The 17,085-nt window shown below is 48.0% G+C and overlaps 1 protein-coding gene across 1 annotated transcript in view; it reads right to left on the bottom strand.

The window, feature by feature from the left end:
- Positions 1-6,633: 6,633 nt before the first annotated feature.
- Positions 6,634-17,085, bottom strand: part of LOC142212645 (DNA topoisomerase I, mitochondrial-like) — a 112,339-nt gene continuing 101,887 nt past the window's right edge. Inside the window, exons 16-18 of the mRNA XM_075280619.1 lie at positions 16,478-16,572; positions 7,594-7,743; positions 6,634-6,736 (exon numbers count right to left, since the gene is read on the bottom strand). Coding sequence (XP_075136720.1) covers positions 6,634-6,736; positions 7,594-7,743; positions 16,478-16,572 — 348 coding nt within the window. The remainder of the gene's footprint in view (positions 6,737-7,593; positions 7,744-16,477; positions 16,573-17,085) is intronic.

Genomic DNA, 17,085 nt, shown 5'->3' with positions numbered 1-17,085 from the left:
AAAATATCCTTGTACCGTGTTAGCCAAAAATCTCTCAAAAAAGCAGCCCATTCATTTCTACGGGGAGTGCATGTATGCCGGCTCCCATAGAAAGCAATGGGATCTGCTTTAAACACCGCTGATTCGGAACATTTACACGTTCAGAATCAGCCAGTGTATACTCTGTGTGAAGGGGCCCTTAACCTGCTAAGAACTGTTGGTGAAATGTTCTCAAGGTGGCTTCACACTGGGTATTTTGGACTGGAATTTGACATGGAGGCCGCCTCAGGTTCTGGTCCAAAATACGGGTAGCTGCGACTGGATGCGGGTGCACTGCAACCGCATCAGTCATGCACTCCACTCTGGATTAGACCCAAATGAATGGGCCTAGTCAGGAGGAGGGAATGTCTTCAAGTGGATTCGTGAGGCAAATCCGCCTAAAGAATATATATATATATATATATATATATATATATATATATATATATTTTTTCCTTCTGGGAGCCGGAACAAACTGCTCCCGGGAAAAAAAGAACTGACCGGCTCCCATTGATTTCAAGGGAACTGTCTTTTTGGCCAGGATTTGGGGTGAATTTGGCCTCAATCCTGACCAAAATACCCAGTGTGAACTCAGCCTTAAATTGCCATGACATTGTAATGACTAAGGGTCAGTTCACACATGAACTGCCCGCGCGGGTTTTGACACAGACGCGGTGAGCCGCGTCTCTCTCGTCAAAACCCGCCTGCTGCGACCGTCGCGGCTTTCCCCTCCGCTGTCGGCTCAAATGAATGAGCCGACATAGGAGGGAGCTGCCGGGGGCGGAAGCCGTGTGGCTGAGCCCGCGCGGCTTCCGCTTGAAGAAAGGGCATGTCGTTTCTTTTCTCTGCTAGTGGCAGCCCGCCGCTAGTGGGAAAAAAAAGCCCGGTGGTCTACATAGACCACCATTGTAAAGGGGCGGATTTTGAAGCTAAATCCGCTGTCAAAATCCACCCCTTTGCCTACGTGTGAACTAGTCCTAAAGGTTCTATTCACTGACCGACAGATCTATAGTATAAAAATAAAGCTCATTTGAAAGCTACAGAACATGGCAGGATAAACAATGGGAACAAATTAGTCTAGAGTTTTTGCAACACAAACCTATCAGCAAATGTGGATCTGTTCCCTTGGAAATGGCACTTAGAATTGCACTGACTCTTTAATGTGAAAACTTAACTATTGCTCAATCCTCTCCCCTTGTAAATTTTTAGTCTGAAAAAGGGCTAAAATGAAATGCAACACTGCACCAGAAATATGGCATATAATGCATCTGACACATCCAAACTAGTAAATCTCCAGTATAACATTTGGGAACTCTAATACACCACCCTACTGTTTCATTAAGTCTCCCATTCGACAGGGTCTAAAGCTGTCTAGTGGTCTCATCTACCTCTTCAGATTGATTTTTTTTTTTTTTTAAAACTTAGTACAGCACCAACATTGAAGTCTAACTAACTGTTGGGTTGTGGATAAATTTTAAGATCTCTTATTCCATGTGTAGGTTTAAAATAACCACTTCTTTCAGACCAAGTCTACTTGCTTTTATATTTGCAGACTGGTGAAAATTTGACAGCAGGCATCAGCAGAGTTCAACATGGAGTTGAAGAAATTCAGTGTCCTAGTCCCAATGGGACTATTTACATATTAAAGATAGAATGGGTCAAGAAGGTTAAAACTTTAAAAAAACATTCCCCATATGCCTGGGGCAGGCACATTTTCTGATGACGTTCCGTTTCCAGAGACAAGAGGCCATAGTACTTCTCTTTCCTGATTTGAAGTTATAAAACTTTTAGATGTATAAAGTCTTCACTATAAATCTACAGGGCTTAAAAGGGTTTTCCCATGAATACAAACATTTAAATTTGTAGGCCTGCGATTCTCAACCAGCGTGTCATGATGCAGATAGATGAATATAACTGAAGCAGGAAGCCTTCACCTTCCACTGGTCAATGACAGGACAATAGGAGAGAGCTTTCTGGGAATGGATTTTGGCAAGTATTGCCTCCAAAAAAAAAAAAATGTTGCACCCACGTAGTAGCCCCACTGTACTATAACCACCTTAACGAGAACTTGTTACCAGAGCCTAGCATCAACTCAGCCCCACAGATTGATACAGGTGACCCATAAGCTATCTAACAGTGTTTATTCCTTGTGAATCATGCCTCCATTGCCAAGATATCACTTTTTGTTGTCAGTATGGAAATGATCCTTTTGGAACAATATGAGTGTTGCTGTTGCCTCGGAGAGGCGATTGGCAATACAGACAAAAACTGTGATATCTAGACAACCAAGGCACCAATTTGCCAGTGGAAAACCCTATTTGACTCAGATGACCATGTCCTGTCTATCTGAAGGGCTGGATTGTTGTCCTGATTCTGGTGACAGACTTTCTTTAAGCAGCAAGTTCAGAAATGGAAAGTTGTAGGATTTTGGCCTCATATATACTCAGGAATAACATGTTAGAGTACAGAAATATGCATAATGATGTAACAGTACAGTGTTTAACTATGACATCATAGTGCAGGGATAATGCACACAGTCCTCAACACTCATCATCATCGCTGGGCAGTAAGGAACAGACTGGCAGAAACGCCCTTCTGACAGTGAAGAGCTACAGTACCGGCACCAATAGTTCTTTACTGGGGGCACAGAACAAGAAATCTGACTAAGCGTTCTAGTGGTGTATTGCACTGCATGTGACCCAGGAGGTGAAAGGTCCTCTTGAGGTCTCAGTAGAAATGGGCCTCATAGCAACTTTTGCTACTCTTGTAGTTATGTCCATATCACAACTACACTGTGTGGCCACTGGTGAGCATTATATACACTGTGTGTGGAGGGCCAATGAGGTGCATTATATACATACCTCCCAACCATCCCGATTTCCACGGGACATTCACAATTCCGGTGACATGTCCCACGGTCCCGGTTGGAGGGAGGTATGTCCCGATTTCAACTCAGGTTGAACACATACGCGGCTGAAGCAAGGAGCTGACACAGTTCAGCTCCTTGCTTTGCCGCTGAACTCCACCTACTGGCTTGTAGACGCGATGTGATGACGTCACATTGCATCTACAACTGTGCGCCAGTGAGAGAGAGGCGCACAGAGCAGCGGGGGAACGAAGGAGAAGGTAAGTGTAATGTGGAGGTGGAACGTGAAACTGGGGGCAGATGAAGGAGAGAACGGCATGACACTGGGGGCAGAGATGGAGAGGACATGAATCTGGGGGCAGAGATGTGGAGACATGAATCTGGGGGCAGAGATGGAGGGGGGACATGAAACTGGGGGCAGATGAAGGGTGTATATGAAACTGGGGGAGAGATAGAGGGGGAACATCTAATTTACGGGTGACTGTAGGAGGATTATACTGTATGCGGGCACATGAAAAATTAATTAGAATGGGTGGAGTCAACACAAGTGGGCGAGGCTAAATTTGTGCACCGCACATTTTGTCCCTCTTTCGGTTCTTTAAAAGTTGGGAGGTATGTTATATATACTGTGGCTAGGAGGCACTAGCAGCACAACTATAGTGAAAGAAGAATTTTGATATGTGTTGGGTGGGAACAATTGGATTGTTTAGCTTTGAGGCAGTGGCGTAACTAGGAATGGCGGGGTCCTGTGGCGAACTTTTGACATGGGCCCCCATGCACACAGTATTATGTCCCATTGCGGATACCCATGAACAATTATTATACTCTGGGGTCTTTCAGACCCCAGAGTATAATCGGAGACCCAGAGGGATACAAACAACAAACCACTGTTACTTGCCTATCTCCTGACTCCCCAGCATTCTCCATCACAGTCGGCCATCTTCCGGGACGTCATGTGATCGGGGCCCTGCGTCGCGGGTCTTATGACGTCACGCAAGTAGGCCGAAGCCTGCCTCGAGAGGTAAGTAACAGTTTTTTGTGTTATTTTAAATCTCCCCGGCCTCCGATCATTATACTTGGGGGTCCGAAAAGACCCCCGAATATAATAGTGCAGTCACTTACCGATCCCGGCCCCTGCCAGGATCGGTAAGTATATAGGGCCCATTACCAGCTGGAGTAACTCCAGCCGGTAATGGCCTACTAAAAAAAAACAAAAAAATGCAGCGGTAGCGGCAGTCACCGGGCCCCTAATGTCCCGGCACCCGGTGGCAGCTGCCTCTGCTGCTACGGTGGTACATACGCCACTGCTTTGAGGGATATCTTCTAGAGTACAATTGTGCTACCATTACAACTTCAGTATATTATAACTACATGTGCCTTTTAATGAGGTTTTCTAATTTTACAAGTGAAGCAAATATATTTAACATGGTTTCAACTGTAAATTGAAAAACTGCACTGAAAACCTCATCAGAAATGCAATTCTTAGTCTTTTGGCAAAAATTATTTCCTTAAAAATATTTATAAGGAAATATTCTTTTTCCAGGGGTGCTTTGAGTCTTAAGTTTTGGAAACAATGAGCTAAACTTTTAAAAGTTAACGTTGTTTAAAATACGAATAAACATTTTGCAGAATTCTAAGGATTTCCTGTGATCAGCTTAGAGGTGACAATCTCTCGTATCGGTTGCCAGTGGATACGACCATGAATGCAGGAACGTTCTATGATCTGGGACTTGTCCATAATAAGGAAATCATGGCTGGGTTTCTGACAAGTTATCTTATGCACTGAATGGCTTGGTCTCAGACACAAGCCAGACCATAGAAAGAATGTATATATACCATTTCTGTAAGATCCACAGTTGGGTTAAAGACTCCTATGTAGACATGAATGGCATCTTCTGATATTTCTGGGATATCACAACTGTATATACTTCTCAGAGTCTGTGTTATTTATTTATTTTTTCCACTGGACACCCATGACATCTAGTGGTAACCTTATGTAACTACAACCACATTGAGGTTTATAGTGTGGATTAATTTGGCTTCACTCTTGTGACACGGAATGACCACATAATTGCGGAGGAGAAGATCTTTACAAGTGTGTCTTATTTCGACTTCCTTAACTCATTGGCTGTAAATACTCTGGTGTGAAAATGCAATAAACTATTGCAGTTTAATAAAAGTATTGTACAACTATGGGCAGGAGTATAAAACCATGTACCATACTGCATTTTGTTCATGCACAAGCTGAGTATGTATATACTACAATGTGCAATAATAATACATTTTATTTATATCCCGCCAACATACTCCGCAGCACTTTAGAGACAAAAGTTCAAATTTACTCAGTGAAATTTTCCTTTACATGAACTCAGAGACAGCACACACAAAGGGTTAATCTAGCCTTCTCTCTCTACTAGGACAGAAGAAAAAGCCAGATTAATTGGTTAATAAATGACAATTATCATTAGCCAATAGACAACTGCATATAAGAACCCCCTTAACAGGCAGTATGCTGCAAAAAAATTATTGGGTGGTGGGGGTGGGATGAATTGTGCTGCCTCTGGACTCATGGAAAGGAAAAATTTGCAAGTAAATTTGAAATTTCCATTTCATACCTTCAGTAACACAACGAGATATAGCATGCATTACCAAAACATACTGTATTATTGCACATCTGAGCCTTATGATGGTAGTTTTACTTTTTTGTCCCATCATTGACTACACAGAGCTACTATGTTAGCTTAAAGGGGTTGTCCAGTTTCAACAAATAATTGTATAACTTTTCATTATAAAAGCAATAACACTGTTCCAATATACCGTACTAGTTCAGCACAGTTTAATAGATCTTCTTGTAACCATTCTTTTTTCCAGTGGAGAAACTCTGTACATGGTCATATGATGTACAGTCCATGGTCATGTGATGGACACACTGGTGCACAGCACGTTACTAAACTCTGCGCTGTGCACCTGTGTGTCCATCACATGACCATGGACTGATTTTTATCCACTGTAAGTAAACAAAATCACAACAAGCAGAGATCTAGAAAACGAATTGATATAGAAAGTATATTGGAAAATTGTACAAATTTACATTATATAAACAATAACACTTATTTGCTGAAACTGGACAAACCCAAATTTCCAGGAAAACAAATGTTCTTCGCTACAAAAATCAAGAAGTGTCACTAAACAGCATCGATCTCCGCTTTCTGTTTCCTGCAAACGTAACTTTGAACATTCTACTCCATTTTTTTTGCTATAGAGCCTGTAGCGATCATAGTTGGGCCCTGGTGTCAGGAGGTGGCATTAAAGCTCCGCTATCATACGAGAAGACAGCAGTGCTACAGCAGACAGACAGTGTAGGCTCTTTTGGGGGGCATTTGCAAAATTTGCATTGGGGTCCAGGAGCTTCCAGTTACTTCTGTTCTCAGCACGAGTCATGTAAAGTAGCAGTTGTCATGTGTCTTGTCAGTCCCCCTCCATCCTGAGGTGGCTGATAACCGCTTCATTTTACATGAAACAACAATGTTACATACCATGGCAAACATTGAAAGTATTTTCAATAAATAAACCACGCTGCAGATGGCAAATATAAGAGTTTTAATAACATTTCTAAAATAGATTCAATCCAGACAATGTTTAATAAAGTACATGCAGATAAAAGCTAAAATATACAAATATTCACAAAAGTCTTGTGTAATGTTCAGTGCCATTAAAGTCAGAAAGACAAAAGTATGTCCAGTTAATGGTTAAAAGGTAAAGTCAGTCTCTGTCATGTGCACAGCCCAAGCAAACTTGTCCCGATAGGTCTTATTATAGATTTTGTCCAGACCAACATCCCATTTTTTACACCTAAGGAAGAAACCAAAAAAAAAAAAAAAAAATTAAAGGTGACATGCACAGGACTGTGTCGCTAGGCCATGAATGACAAGTGTGCGCTGCCCATGCCTCCACGGCCCCATCCAATGAGGTCAGTGAGCACAGGAGTCGTGTGTATGGGGCCATAGAAATGTATGGGTCAGTGTGCTAGCCATGAAAGACACATCCAGCACACTGACAATGCACAGAGACCTAAACAAGTATACATATGACTAAACAAGCAGTGTTACATTCAACTATGGTGCTACTACAGAAAATTTGAAGTACTACGCACATCCACTGAGATGAATGGGCTGTGCGCAACAGAGGTCACATGCGGACCTTCAGAGACTCTCTACCTGTTCTCCGTTCTGGATAATAGAAGAAGGTCCTAAATTAATACCTTTTATACAACTCAGAATTTTCTAATATGGCCTTAGATATTAGACATCATACGAAGTTATTGGCTGCATAGATTCACTCCTGAAATGGAGAATTCTCATATTATGAACAATATCCACAAGGTAAATTGTATGGTAGGAAGTAACAATCTCACATATGTTATGACTATCTAATGTTTATGGGGCTGTCTATAAAGACACACTGGGCATGCCAGATTTAAACATTTCCAATCCTGTCACTAGTGAGAGGGTAATAAGTCACTGCCAGTCACTGTGATAGACAATTCGCCTAGCAGAGCATACTTGTATATGAGAAGGTCAGGAGGAATTGCTATATGGCCACCTTCAGCTTTACTCATGAAAGCATACAGTACACATAAGCAAGTTGCAGGTATTACATGTGTATGCAAATATACAGTATGTAGACTTTCCACAAGGAATAACACTCACCAGGCCACCGATATCCTAGGATCCAGATAGTTTAGCTTGGAGGTGCTCAAGGCAATCTGTTTATTCTCTTCTCTGTCAGTTGCCTGCACCTCCAGTTTCATTAGCTGCTCCTCAGCTCTCATGACTGCTTTCTTCTTGCTTTCCACAACTCTATGGGATAAAGGAAAGACAACTGAGATTATATGGCAGGATTTATTAAGACTGGCGATTCATATGTCAGTCTTAATCAATTTCTCCCAGGTGCAGGGCAGGAGGTGACTGGTGCTAGAAATGACATCTACATCCATCAGGAACTGGCATAGATTTCAGGTATAACTCATCACAATTTATGAATAAATTGACAACTAATATCATTGTCCTGGTCAGAGGCGTGCACTACACAGTCGGACATTGATCATGGAATGGACAGCGTCAGACTATGTAGTGACACCCACAACTGGTAACACCTTGACTAAAGAAAATGTGTTAGTTGAGCCGAATGGCTAAAACCCCCAACCTACCCATACCTCAACTTACCCATAAAGACACGACACCAGGTTGGAAGTAAAGGCCATAGCGGCATTTATTGATTAACACTCCCATTGACCAAAATTATTATGCACTAAACATTACCATAAAGAGCATAACATTATCAACATAAATTTGCATAAAATATTCATAGCCTTTTCATTATTTAAATAACATATTTAAATAACATATTTAAATAACATATCCCAGAACATATTTGCATAACTTTTTCAGAAGGAGGAGGGGCCTCTGAAGGCACTAACCCCAAGACACCTCGACATCCTCCGATTATTACCCCCAGCCGTGATCCACCTAGCCCGGGGGCACCAACATCGGAGAGTAGTACGTCCTGTATACCCTGACCACAGGACTGTTCTCAAAAACTATTCCCCTTACCAGAATTCTAACTACTGAGTGGGTGGAGCTAACCCCTTAGTCGTCCACCCCCAATGTGCCTCCAAAAACCCCTCCTGTGCACGCCACGACGGACGCGTGTGACTCCTTACACACGTTCGTCTCCCCACACCTGCACAGCCCGTTCTATCCCCTCATGAATATCTAACAGCCAAATATCCTGGCCAATGGCATTTAAATGCACGCCATCTGACCGGAACAATTCAGGCACAGGCTTCTCCAGCTCCTTGTGGCGCACTACAATCCCACCGCTCCGAGCAACAAAACGACCCACCACCCGATTAATCTTTGCCCTGGCCCAATCTATGCCCGTAAGAGAACGAGCATGTCTCCACTTAAGCCTAGCCACTATGTCCGACCAGACCATAATTATGCCCGGGAAGGAAGATGCCAGGCGCAAAAAGTCCAACTTTATGTCCCGCATAATCTCCCGGGAGGCCCGCAGCCCCAAATCGTTCCCCCCTGCATGAATGACAATAACATCAGGGGGCCTGTCCATATCCGCGTAATATTGCACCACAGACAGTAAACGAGACCACAACAGACCACGTACCCCCAACCACCTGACCTGAACCAGGGAACGATTGAAACCCAATTGCCTTCCGGAAGGCCGGACGTCCGCACGCATTCCTCCCCAATACACATAAGAGTGGCCGACGACCCACACCAGGCAAGGAGCCGGACCTGCAACACAACCAGAAACAAAAATAATAACCAAATAGCCAATGGCCCAGGCAGAAAAAGAGCCCCCCCCCCTGAAAAAACCCCCACAATCAATACCGAACCCCCCCCCCCTTCTATAGCCCCCCATCACAAAAGGTGCGGGCGCACATACAAGCGGAAACGGTCGGACTCCCATCTGCCAATCCGCTTGATAAGGTCCTCCGGCAAGCCCCACCGGGCCGCCTCCGTCGCCGCGCCAATCCGGAAGGAGTGAGATGAATAATCCTTGGCCGGGAGACCAAGCAAATCCAAACCCCGCCGTAAAACCTGCACAAACTGAAAGCGAGATAAGCAAGACAGATTTTCATGTATTAACAAAGCCACGCCGCCGGAAGGACGGCGGGCCAAAAAGGACTCAAAACAAGCCACCGGGCAAACGCACGACCCCGCCAAGGGGTGTAAGCGGACCACTAGGCCCCTCCCCACCTGATCCGTCTTAGAACGACGGACCACGCAAGACAAGACCCCCTCCCGAACCACACAATCTGCCAGGCGAAGGCCCCCGGGACGGCCGGTGGCCGGGGACACCAATTCGGACACACGGAAGGCCCCGAAAAATGCCAGCACAAAAGCCAGCCGAAACAACAGAACCTCATAACTACCAAAACAAATCCGACCCAGAGCCCCGCACAGATCAACCAGAATGCGAAACGACAGGGGACGCCGAGAGTCCCGGGACCCGGATCCCCGCCGGAAACCCCGAACCGCCTGACGGACCAGGAAGGATTTTGTGAAATCCCTGTACCCCTTAAGTTTGAACCAAAAAGCCAGGGCCGCTAAGCGCCTGGACAGACCCGATGAGGACACCCCGGCCCCAAAACTCAAACCCACAAAATATAACACCGTAGCCTCCCAGTCCTCGGGTACTACCCCACCATGTAAAACCGACACCAAACGCTCCCACTCCACCCAAACACAACTATAACTCCGCCAGGTGGCATCACCCAAAGACCGCCGCACCAGAGCCATCGCCGTCTTCATACCAGTCGCCAGAGCTCCTCCGGACAAGGGATCCCCTCCGCCTCCGCCGCTGGCGCCACCTCCCGAAACCGGTCCCACTGGAAACGAGAAATGGAGTCAGCGATTACATTCTTGGAACCCGGCAAATGGACCGCCACAAAGTGCGCGTTCAGATCCAAACCCTGCAAGACCAGCTTGCGCAACAGGCGCACCACCGGCGGCGAGTTCGCCGTCTGTGAGTTAATGGCCTGAACCACTCCCAGGTTGTCACAAAGGAAACGCACTCTGCGGTTGCGCAAGCGATCCCCCCAAACAACGGTAGCCACCACTATGGGGAAGAGCTCCAACAAAGCCAAATTGCGAACCAACCCGGCCTGGCGCCAGGCCTCAGGCCACCTCCCAGAACACCACTGACCCTGAAAATATGCCCCAAAACCAAAAGCCCCGGAGGCGTCCGTGTACAATTCGAATTCAACATTAGACACCGGAGCCTCCGCGAACAAAGAATGACCATTGAAACGTGACAAGAAATCCCCCCATACAGCCAAATCGTCCCGCAAATCTGACCCCAGACGAACAAAATGAAACGGACGCCGCACGCCCGCCGTGGCCGCAGCCAGGCGCCGGCAAAAAACCCGCCCCATGGGCATAATCCTACAGGCAAAATTGAGACGACCCAACAAGGATTGCAGCTCCCTCAGACGCAGTTTCCTCTGGCGCGCCGCTCTCTCAACCAGCGCCCGCAACTCCACTAATTTATCTTCTGGAAGCCGACATTCCATCCTCACCGTGTCAATAACAATCCCCAAGAACTTAACCTCTGTGGCGGGCCCCTCCGTCTTTTCAGGGGCCAACGGAACGCCAAACCACCGACAAACGTTTTCCATCGTCCGAAGCAACAAAGGACAAACCCACGTGCCGGGGGGGGCCAATGAACAGGAAGTCGTCCAAATAGTGCAGCACCGAATCCACTTGGGAACGATGCCGCACTACCCATTCGAGGAAGGTGCTGAAATCCTCAAAGTAGGCACAGGAAATCGAGCACCCCATAGGAAGACACAAGTCAACGAAATACTGATCCTGCCATTTACACCCCAACAGATGGAAACTGTCCGGATGGACCGGCAAAAGACGGAAGGCCGACTGAATGTCGGTCTTGGCCAGCAAAGCCCCAACACCATACCGCCGCACCCAGGCCAGCGCAGCGTCGAAAGAGGAGTAAGATACAGCGCACAATTCAGGATCAATCCCGTCATTCACCGAATCCCCTTGTGGGTGAGAGAGGTGATGAATGAGGCGGAACTTGTTCGGCTCCTTCTTGGGCACCACCCCCAAAGGGGAAACCCGCAAATCGTCCAGCGGGGGGCGCAAAAACGGCCCCGCCATACGGCCAAGTTCCACCTCCTTCAACAGCTTCTCCCCAACCACTTGCGGATGAGCCAGCGCCGATACCAAATTCCTCGGTTCCCCCCCAACCCCCTTATTATAACAAGGAATCCTAAAACCCACAGAAAAACCCTCTAACAATCGCGCCGCCGCCGCCCTATTTGGGTAAACCCCGAGCAGGTCCGCCATCCTTTCCACTTTCACTGGCGTCGCCCCTCTTCTGGTCAGAAGCGGAACTTTTGCCCCCTCCCTTCTTGAAACACCTGGTGAGGGCGTGCGCCCCACCGCAACCTGAACATTCGTGTTTAAATCGGCAATCATTGCCGAATTTACACTGACCCTCATTGAATTGCCAGCAACAACCTTTGCCGGCTCCCGACGCACGACCGGACCCACTGCCCGATCCGCCGGCTCCCTCCCGAAAGGACTGCCCCCCCATTACCGCGCGTAGCCGCCATCAGTTTCATCCAAGAAGCAATGTCCTTGTGATCCCAACGAAGGGAAGGACGGACCGCCATTCTCTGTCTAAAATGCTCGTCGTACCGTAACCACGCATTCCCCCCAAATACCCGGTACGCTTCGTTGATGGAGTCCAAGTAACAAAAAAGGGCCGAACAATTCTCCGGCGCCTTTTCACCTACCACACTGGCCAAAATAACAAAGGCCTGCAGCCAGTTGGAAAAGGTACGAGGAATCAGCCGGTAACGGCGACGTTCCTCCTCCTCCTTTTTACACTCATCGGGCTTGACCCGATCCAAATTGAATTTCTCCAGGGGGAGCAGGAAAAAAATCTCCACATACTCCCCCCGCCAGATTTTTTCCCGCACCTCCGGTTTCAAGTGGGCCCCCAGGGGCCCCTCAAAACACACATACACCTCGCTCTTAGCTGAATCCGCCATGCGCACATCATCCTTCAATTTGTCCGCGGCCGAACTCGACCCCGCCCCCCCGTCACCAACAACTTCTATCGCCACCGGCGCCGGCACCCCGTCACCCGCCACCGCCGACACCACAGCGCCCTGACCCGCAGCCCCCCAAACCGGAGTAGGGGAACCCCCTCCCAAAGCACCACCTCCCCCAAGCAACTGCTGCACCCCTTGCAGCAAACCCTGCACACTAACTAACAGCTGAGCGGTAACCCCCTCCCTCCCCGCCCCCCCCCACCCTGGGAAGAAGAAGGGGTGACGTCCAACTCACCAGCTCTATGGGGGGTCACCCCGGCAGCCGTCCCTTCTGGATGAGCGTCGGTCCCGTGTTGAGGATGAAAGATACCGGATCCGGAGGGCAAAGCCAGCGCAGAGCTGCCCGATCCAGCGGAATGTCCAGCTGTGCCGCGCCTGCGGCCTGCCCGGGCCTCGGGCGTACTGTGGAGCGCAGCAGGAGGAAGCAGGGCCAAGGGGGGAGGGGCCTCCTCCCCTCCGTCACCAGAACAGGCTTCTTCACCGTCGTCATCGGAGGAGGAGGGGGCGTGGCCAGGGGATCCAGGCCCCGCCCCGCCGCCAGCCAGAGGCCGAGAGTCCCAGGAAGGCAGCAGCAGAGGGACTTCCGGCAGGGCCGCGGCAACATCCGGTTCAGCAGAAGCCCGGCCCTGTGAGTGAGGAGCCGAGCGCGCAGCAGGAAGAGGTCCCGGCCGACTGCCGGACCCCCGTGATCGACTGGCCCGCCCCCCGCTTGGAGCATCAGCGGGGGAAACGGCCGCACCACCTCCAGGAACCTCGCGCCGCCGGGGGGAAGGGGACTCGCGGCGTGACCCCCCCGGTACCGCCCGCCCAGGCCGCGTGGCCGGATTCCTACCTGCACCGGTCCCGGCCGGGGATGGAAGCCGACCAGGACGTGGCGCGGAAGGGTCCCTGGCGGGGCTCCGTCTGCGGCGTCTGGGCTGCGGCGAAAGCTTGGGACTGAGCCTCTCTGGGGGCCGCGCTCTACGTCTGCGCGGCCGAAGATCTTCCTCCGGAGCTGCCAACTCAGGGATGGAAGCTGTCCCCAGGCATTCCTGCAACCACGCGGTGCCCCGGACAGTGGCAGCCTGGCATATCTGTCGCAGGAGGGCCTCCAACTCAGCAGACATGGTAAGAGACAAACTACTCTTTCCCTCACCGGCAGTAAACTGAATTGTCTAGCCTAGGTGCTGTTTACTAAACATCCCTGCTATCCCACCCCTTTGTCCCCAAGATGACCCTTATACTGACCTTAAACTGACCTGTCAGCTCTCAACCCATTTCTAGTCATGTGCCCCCTCCACTACCCCTTCGTGTACGCTCCGTGGGCTTTCTTTTTCATAAATTTCTAGTAGGCATAACAGAGGAACGGTACAAAGCAGAATGGTAAGAAAAGAGGTTTCCTAATTGTTATATTATAGAGAATACAATTCTTTACTAACCCCTTCCCTCCCCTAAAAACGAAAAAAAAAACAAAAAAAACCCCAAAAACAAACCAACAAAGAAACGCACGTACAGAGAGCTGGGGAGCTGTTTTGAGGCTAAGACCACATGTCGGGTCCACTGTGCATATCCCACAGCAGACCCTCCCACAACAGCAAACAGCCAGAAACTGCTAGTTTTTGATGAGGTTTCGCATTGCAAAGGTTGAAAACCGAGGCTGACCCTGCAGCAATGATAGACATGCTGCCTGTTCAAAACCCACAAATGTGGGTACTTTACAGGAGGTTGTTATGCATTGTGTGTCCCCAGATTTAGGCAAGTTTCCAGTCACTGAATTCAGATAATGTTCTATTCAGTGACAGCAGACAAGGATGCTAATATGGAGAGGAATAAAAAAGTTAAAATTAAACAGAATCTACCACCAAGATCTCTTTTAAACTACTTATATGCTGTTGTATGGGAGGGCTGTTAATTTATATGCAGATGAGCTGTTGGGTGCACTCATGGCTTGGTCAGGTCTTTCAGAGCACCATTTTTCACCTGAGGTCCTACCAAAGTGCTGCCTCCTAAAGGTCAGTGCACACAGTTTTTGGTGCTGATTTTGACGCTGAATCCGCCTCCAAAAAAAGCCTCCTGCATAAGTAGTCAGAAGATAATGGCCGCTTACACAGCTTACAGTCGGCTCTGCCTGAGGCCCGATGGCAGATCCGACTGTACATGCCTAGAAGATTGAAACCCAGGACGGAAGAAGACACAGGGAGAGGGCGTTCCAGAAGAAGATAGAGGCATCGCTGGAGATTTCTCTCACAGCATTGGGGACGCCCCAGTGCTGCAAGAGAACTCATTTGCATACCGAAGAAAACCCAAATTTCTACCAAACGGTAGCGTGGAGAAGACATCTAAAGGTAGGAGAAGAATAGCCTTTCTTAAGGCTATTCCTTTGTGTTAGTCAGAAAAAAGGGTATCCAATGATAGGATCCCTTTAAAGGGTTGGTCTCTTGAAGACAACCTCTGTCTGTATGCCATATTAGGACATTTGGGCAACACAGACAGGTCCCCTGCCTAGACCTCCCTCAAAGAGCCATGATGCAGAGCTACAATGTAGAAGTGGATCCTATTTGGTCAATTGAAGCTGTCCTTGTATGACAAGGATAATCATCTATCTGAAGGTAACAAGTAACTGATATATCTGCTTCACTTATTACATAGCTCCCAACCATCCCGGATCCAGGACAGTCCCAATTTTACACTGCGGTCCCACCGTCACAAATGGCTAATGGCTTGTCCTGCTATGCCCCAGAACGGTTTTGCTCGTTTACAAACTTTGCCCAAATCCACCAGCTCTTTTCCCAAGGTAAAGGCTAAATACTATACTCGGTTAGGACCTTCTGACGGTCACGTAATATTCTCTAGTCACATGACTGGGTAGGTATACTTGTAAGAAGATCCTTCCACATGAAGAAAAGTTGTATCCTGTGCAGTGGAGGAACATGGAGAGATGTGGGTTTCAGGGTGTACTGTGTGTGCGTGAAATGTGGAGTGCAAGGTGTACTGTGTGTGTGTGGGGGGGGGGGGGGAGAGATGTGGGTGTCAGGGTGTTCTGTGTGTGTGTGTGTGTGTGTGTGTGTGTGTGTGTGTGAGAGATGTGGGGTGCAAGGTGTACTGTGTGTATGGGAGACATGTGGGTGTCAGGGTGTTGTGTGTGTGTGTGTGTGTGTGTGTGTGTGTATGTGAGATGTGGGGTGCATGGGTGTACTGGGGGAGAGGTGGGGTGCGGGGTGTACTGTGTGTGGGGGGAGAGGTGGGGGCGCAAGGTGTACTGTGGGGGTTAGGGATGTGGGAAGTAAGGTGGGGTGCATGGGTGTACTGTTGGGGGAGAGGAAATGTGGGGTGCATAGGTTTACTGTGGGGTACAGGGTGTACCCAAAGAGAAATGGATGGGAATGGGCGGAATAAATTTAGAAGTGGGTGGAGCTAAGTTTGCCACAGCTCGCATAGCGCGCCCACATTTTGTCCCTCTTTCTATACTTTAAAAGTTGGGAGGCATGCTTATTAGACTACTACTTACTACCTGTTGTCAGCCGGACATAGTTTGACAAGGGACTTATTGAATGACAGAGGGAAAGAAAAGGCACAACAAGAGTATAATACAGCAGTGAGCGTAATAACACCAAATGCTAGGTAAAAAGACATTGAAAGCTTGTGTACCTAACCCTCTCAAGCTCTAAGTCTGTCGGCAAATGTAAAGAATATAAAGTGGGGGAATATTACAGGTTACACTTATGAATAAAGCATATAAACAAACTAACACATGATATATGGAACTAAGATAATAGATATCCACTTTCAGAAGTTTTGATAGCTTTCCTGACACACAGAAGGGAACTGCAAAATCTTCAAGTGAAACTTCCTGAATGAATTGCTGCAATGTAAATTTCCTGCAGCTTATTGGAACGTATAGATCACAATCTTATTACGTTGACATTTAGGGGCAGTGTTGGCAAATGACATACTTCCTCAGCTTCTCAGTGTCGTTTTCTTTAGCTTCTTTCTTTGCTTCTTTCAGGTCCTTCTTCACCAATAAAATCTGTTCCTTTTTGGCTTCAATCTGGAGAAATATAAGACAATATATACAGCATCTCACGAGTAGAAGTAAAGAGGTTTCCAGTTTTATGCAACTCACACTTCATTATTGTCATCTGTAATTGAAAATCAGAGGTTAAACCTGATCCAAACTTAATACTGGTAGGGTGGGTTCACATCTGCGCCCGTGAGCGCTTTAAGCAATCCAGCTGGGTTTCCATCTTCTCCCGCGGCTGCTCCTGCGTCTCAGCGTGGGGGCGTGATAACGCCGCCTGTGCTGAAACGCAGTAAGAGGTCATCGACACACACTGGGTGCAGGCCTGAGCTAACATGGCCACGTCACCTGGCGTGTGATGTAGCCGGGGGAGGGGGCCAGGACTGGAGCGGAGGCCCACTGCAGCCGAGTCAATATGGTCGTGTCAATTACCGTATTGACTCGAGTGGTAATTTAACTGGTCCGCAGTAGAAGACATCTGTGGGAGGCCACTGGAACAGCGCTGCTGCCGATAGGTGGTTGGTGAGGCAGCGCTGTCTCCAG

Source organism: Leptodactylus fuscus, chromosome 7 (genome assembly GCF_031893055.1).
Source record: "Leptodactylus fuscus isolate aLepFus1 chromosome 7, aLepFus1.hap2, whole genome shotgun sequence".
NCBI classification, from domain to species: domain Eukaryota; kingdom Metazoa; phylum Chordata; class Amphibia; order Anura; family Leptodactylidae; genus Leptodactylus; species Leptodactylus fuscus.
Note: the sequence above shows the minus strand (reverse complement) of the source record. Positions and strands in the feature narration are given on the sequence as shown.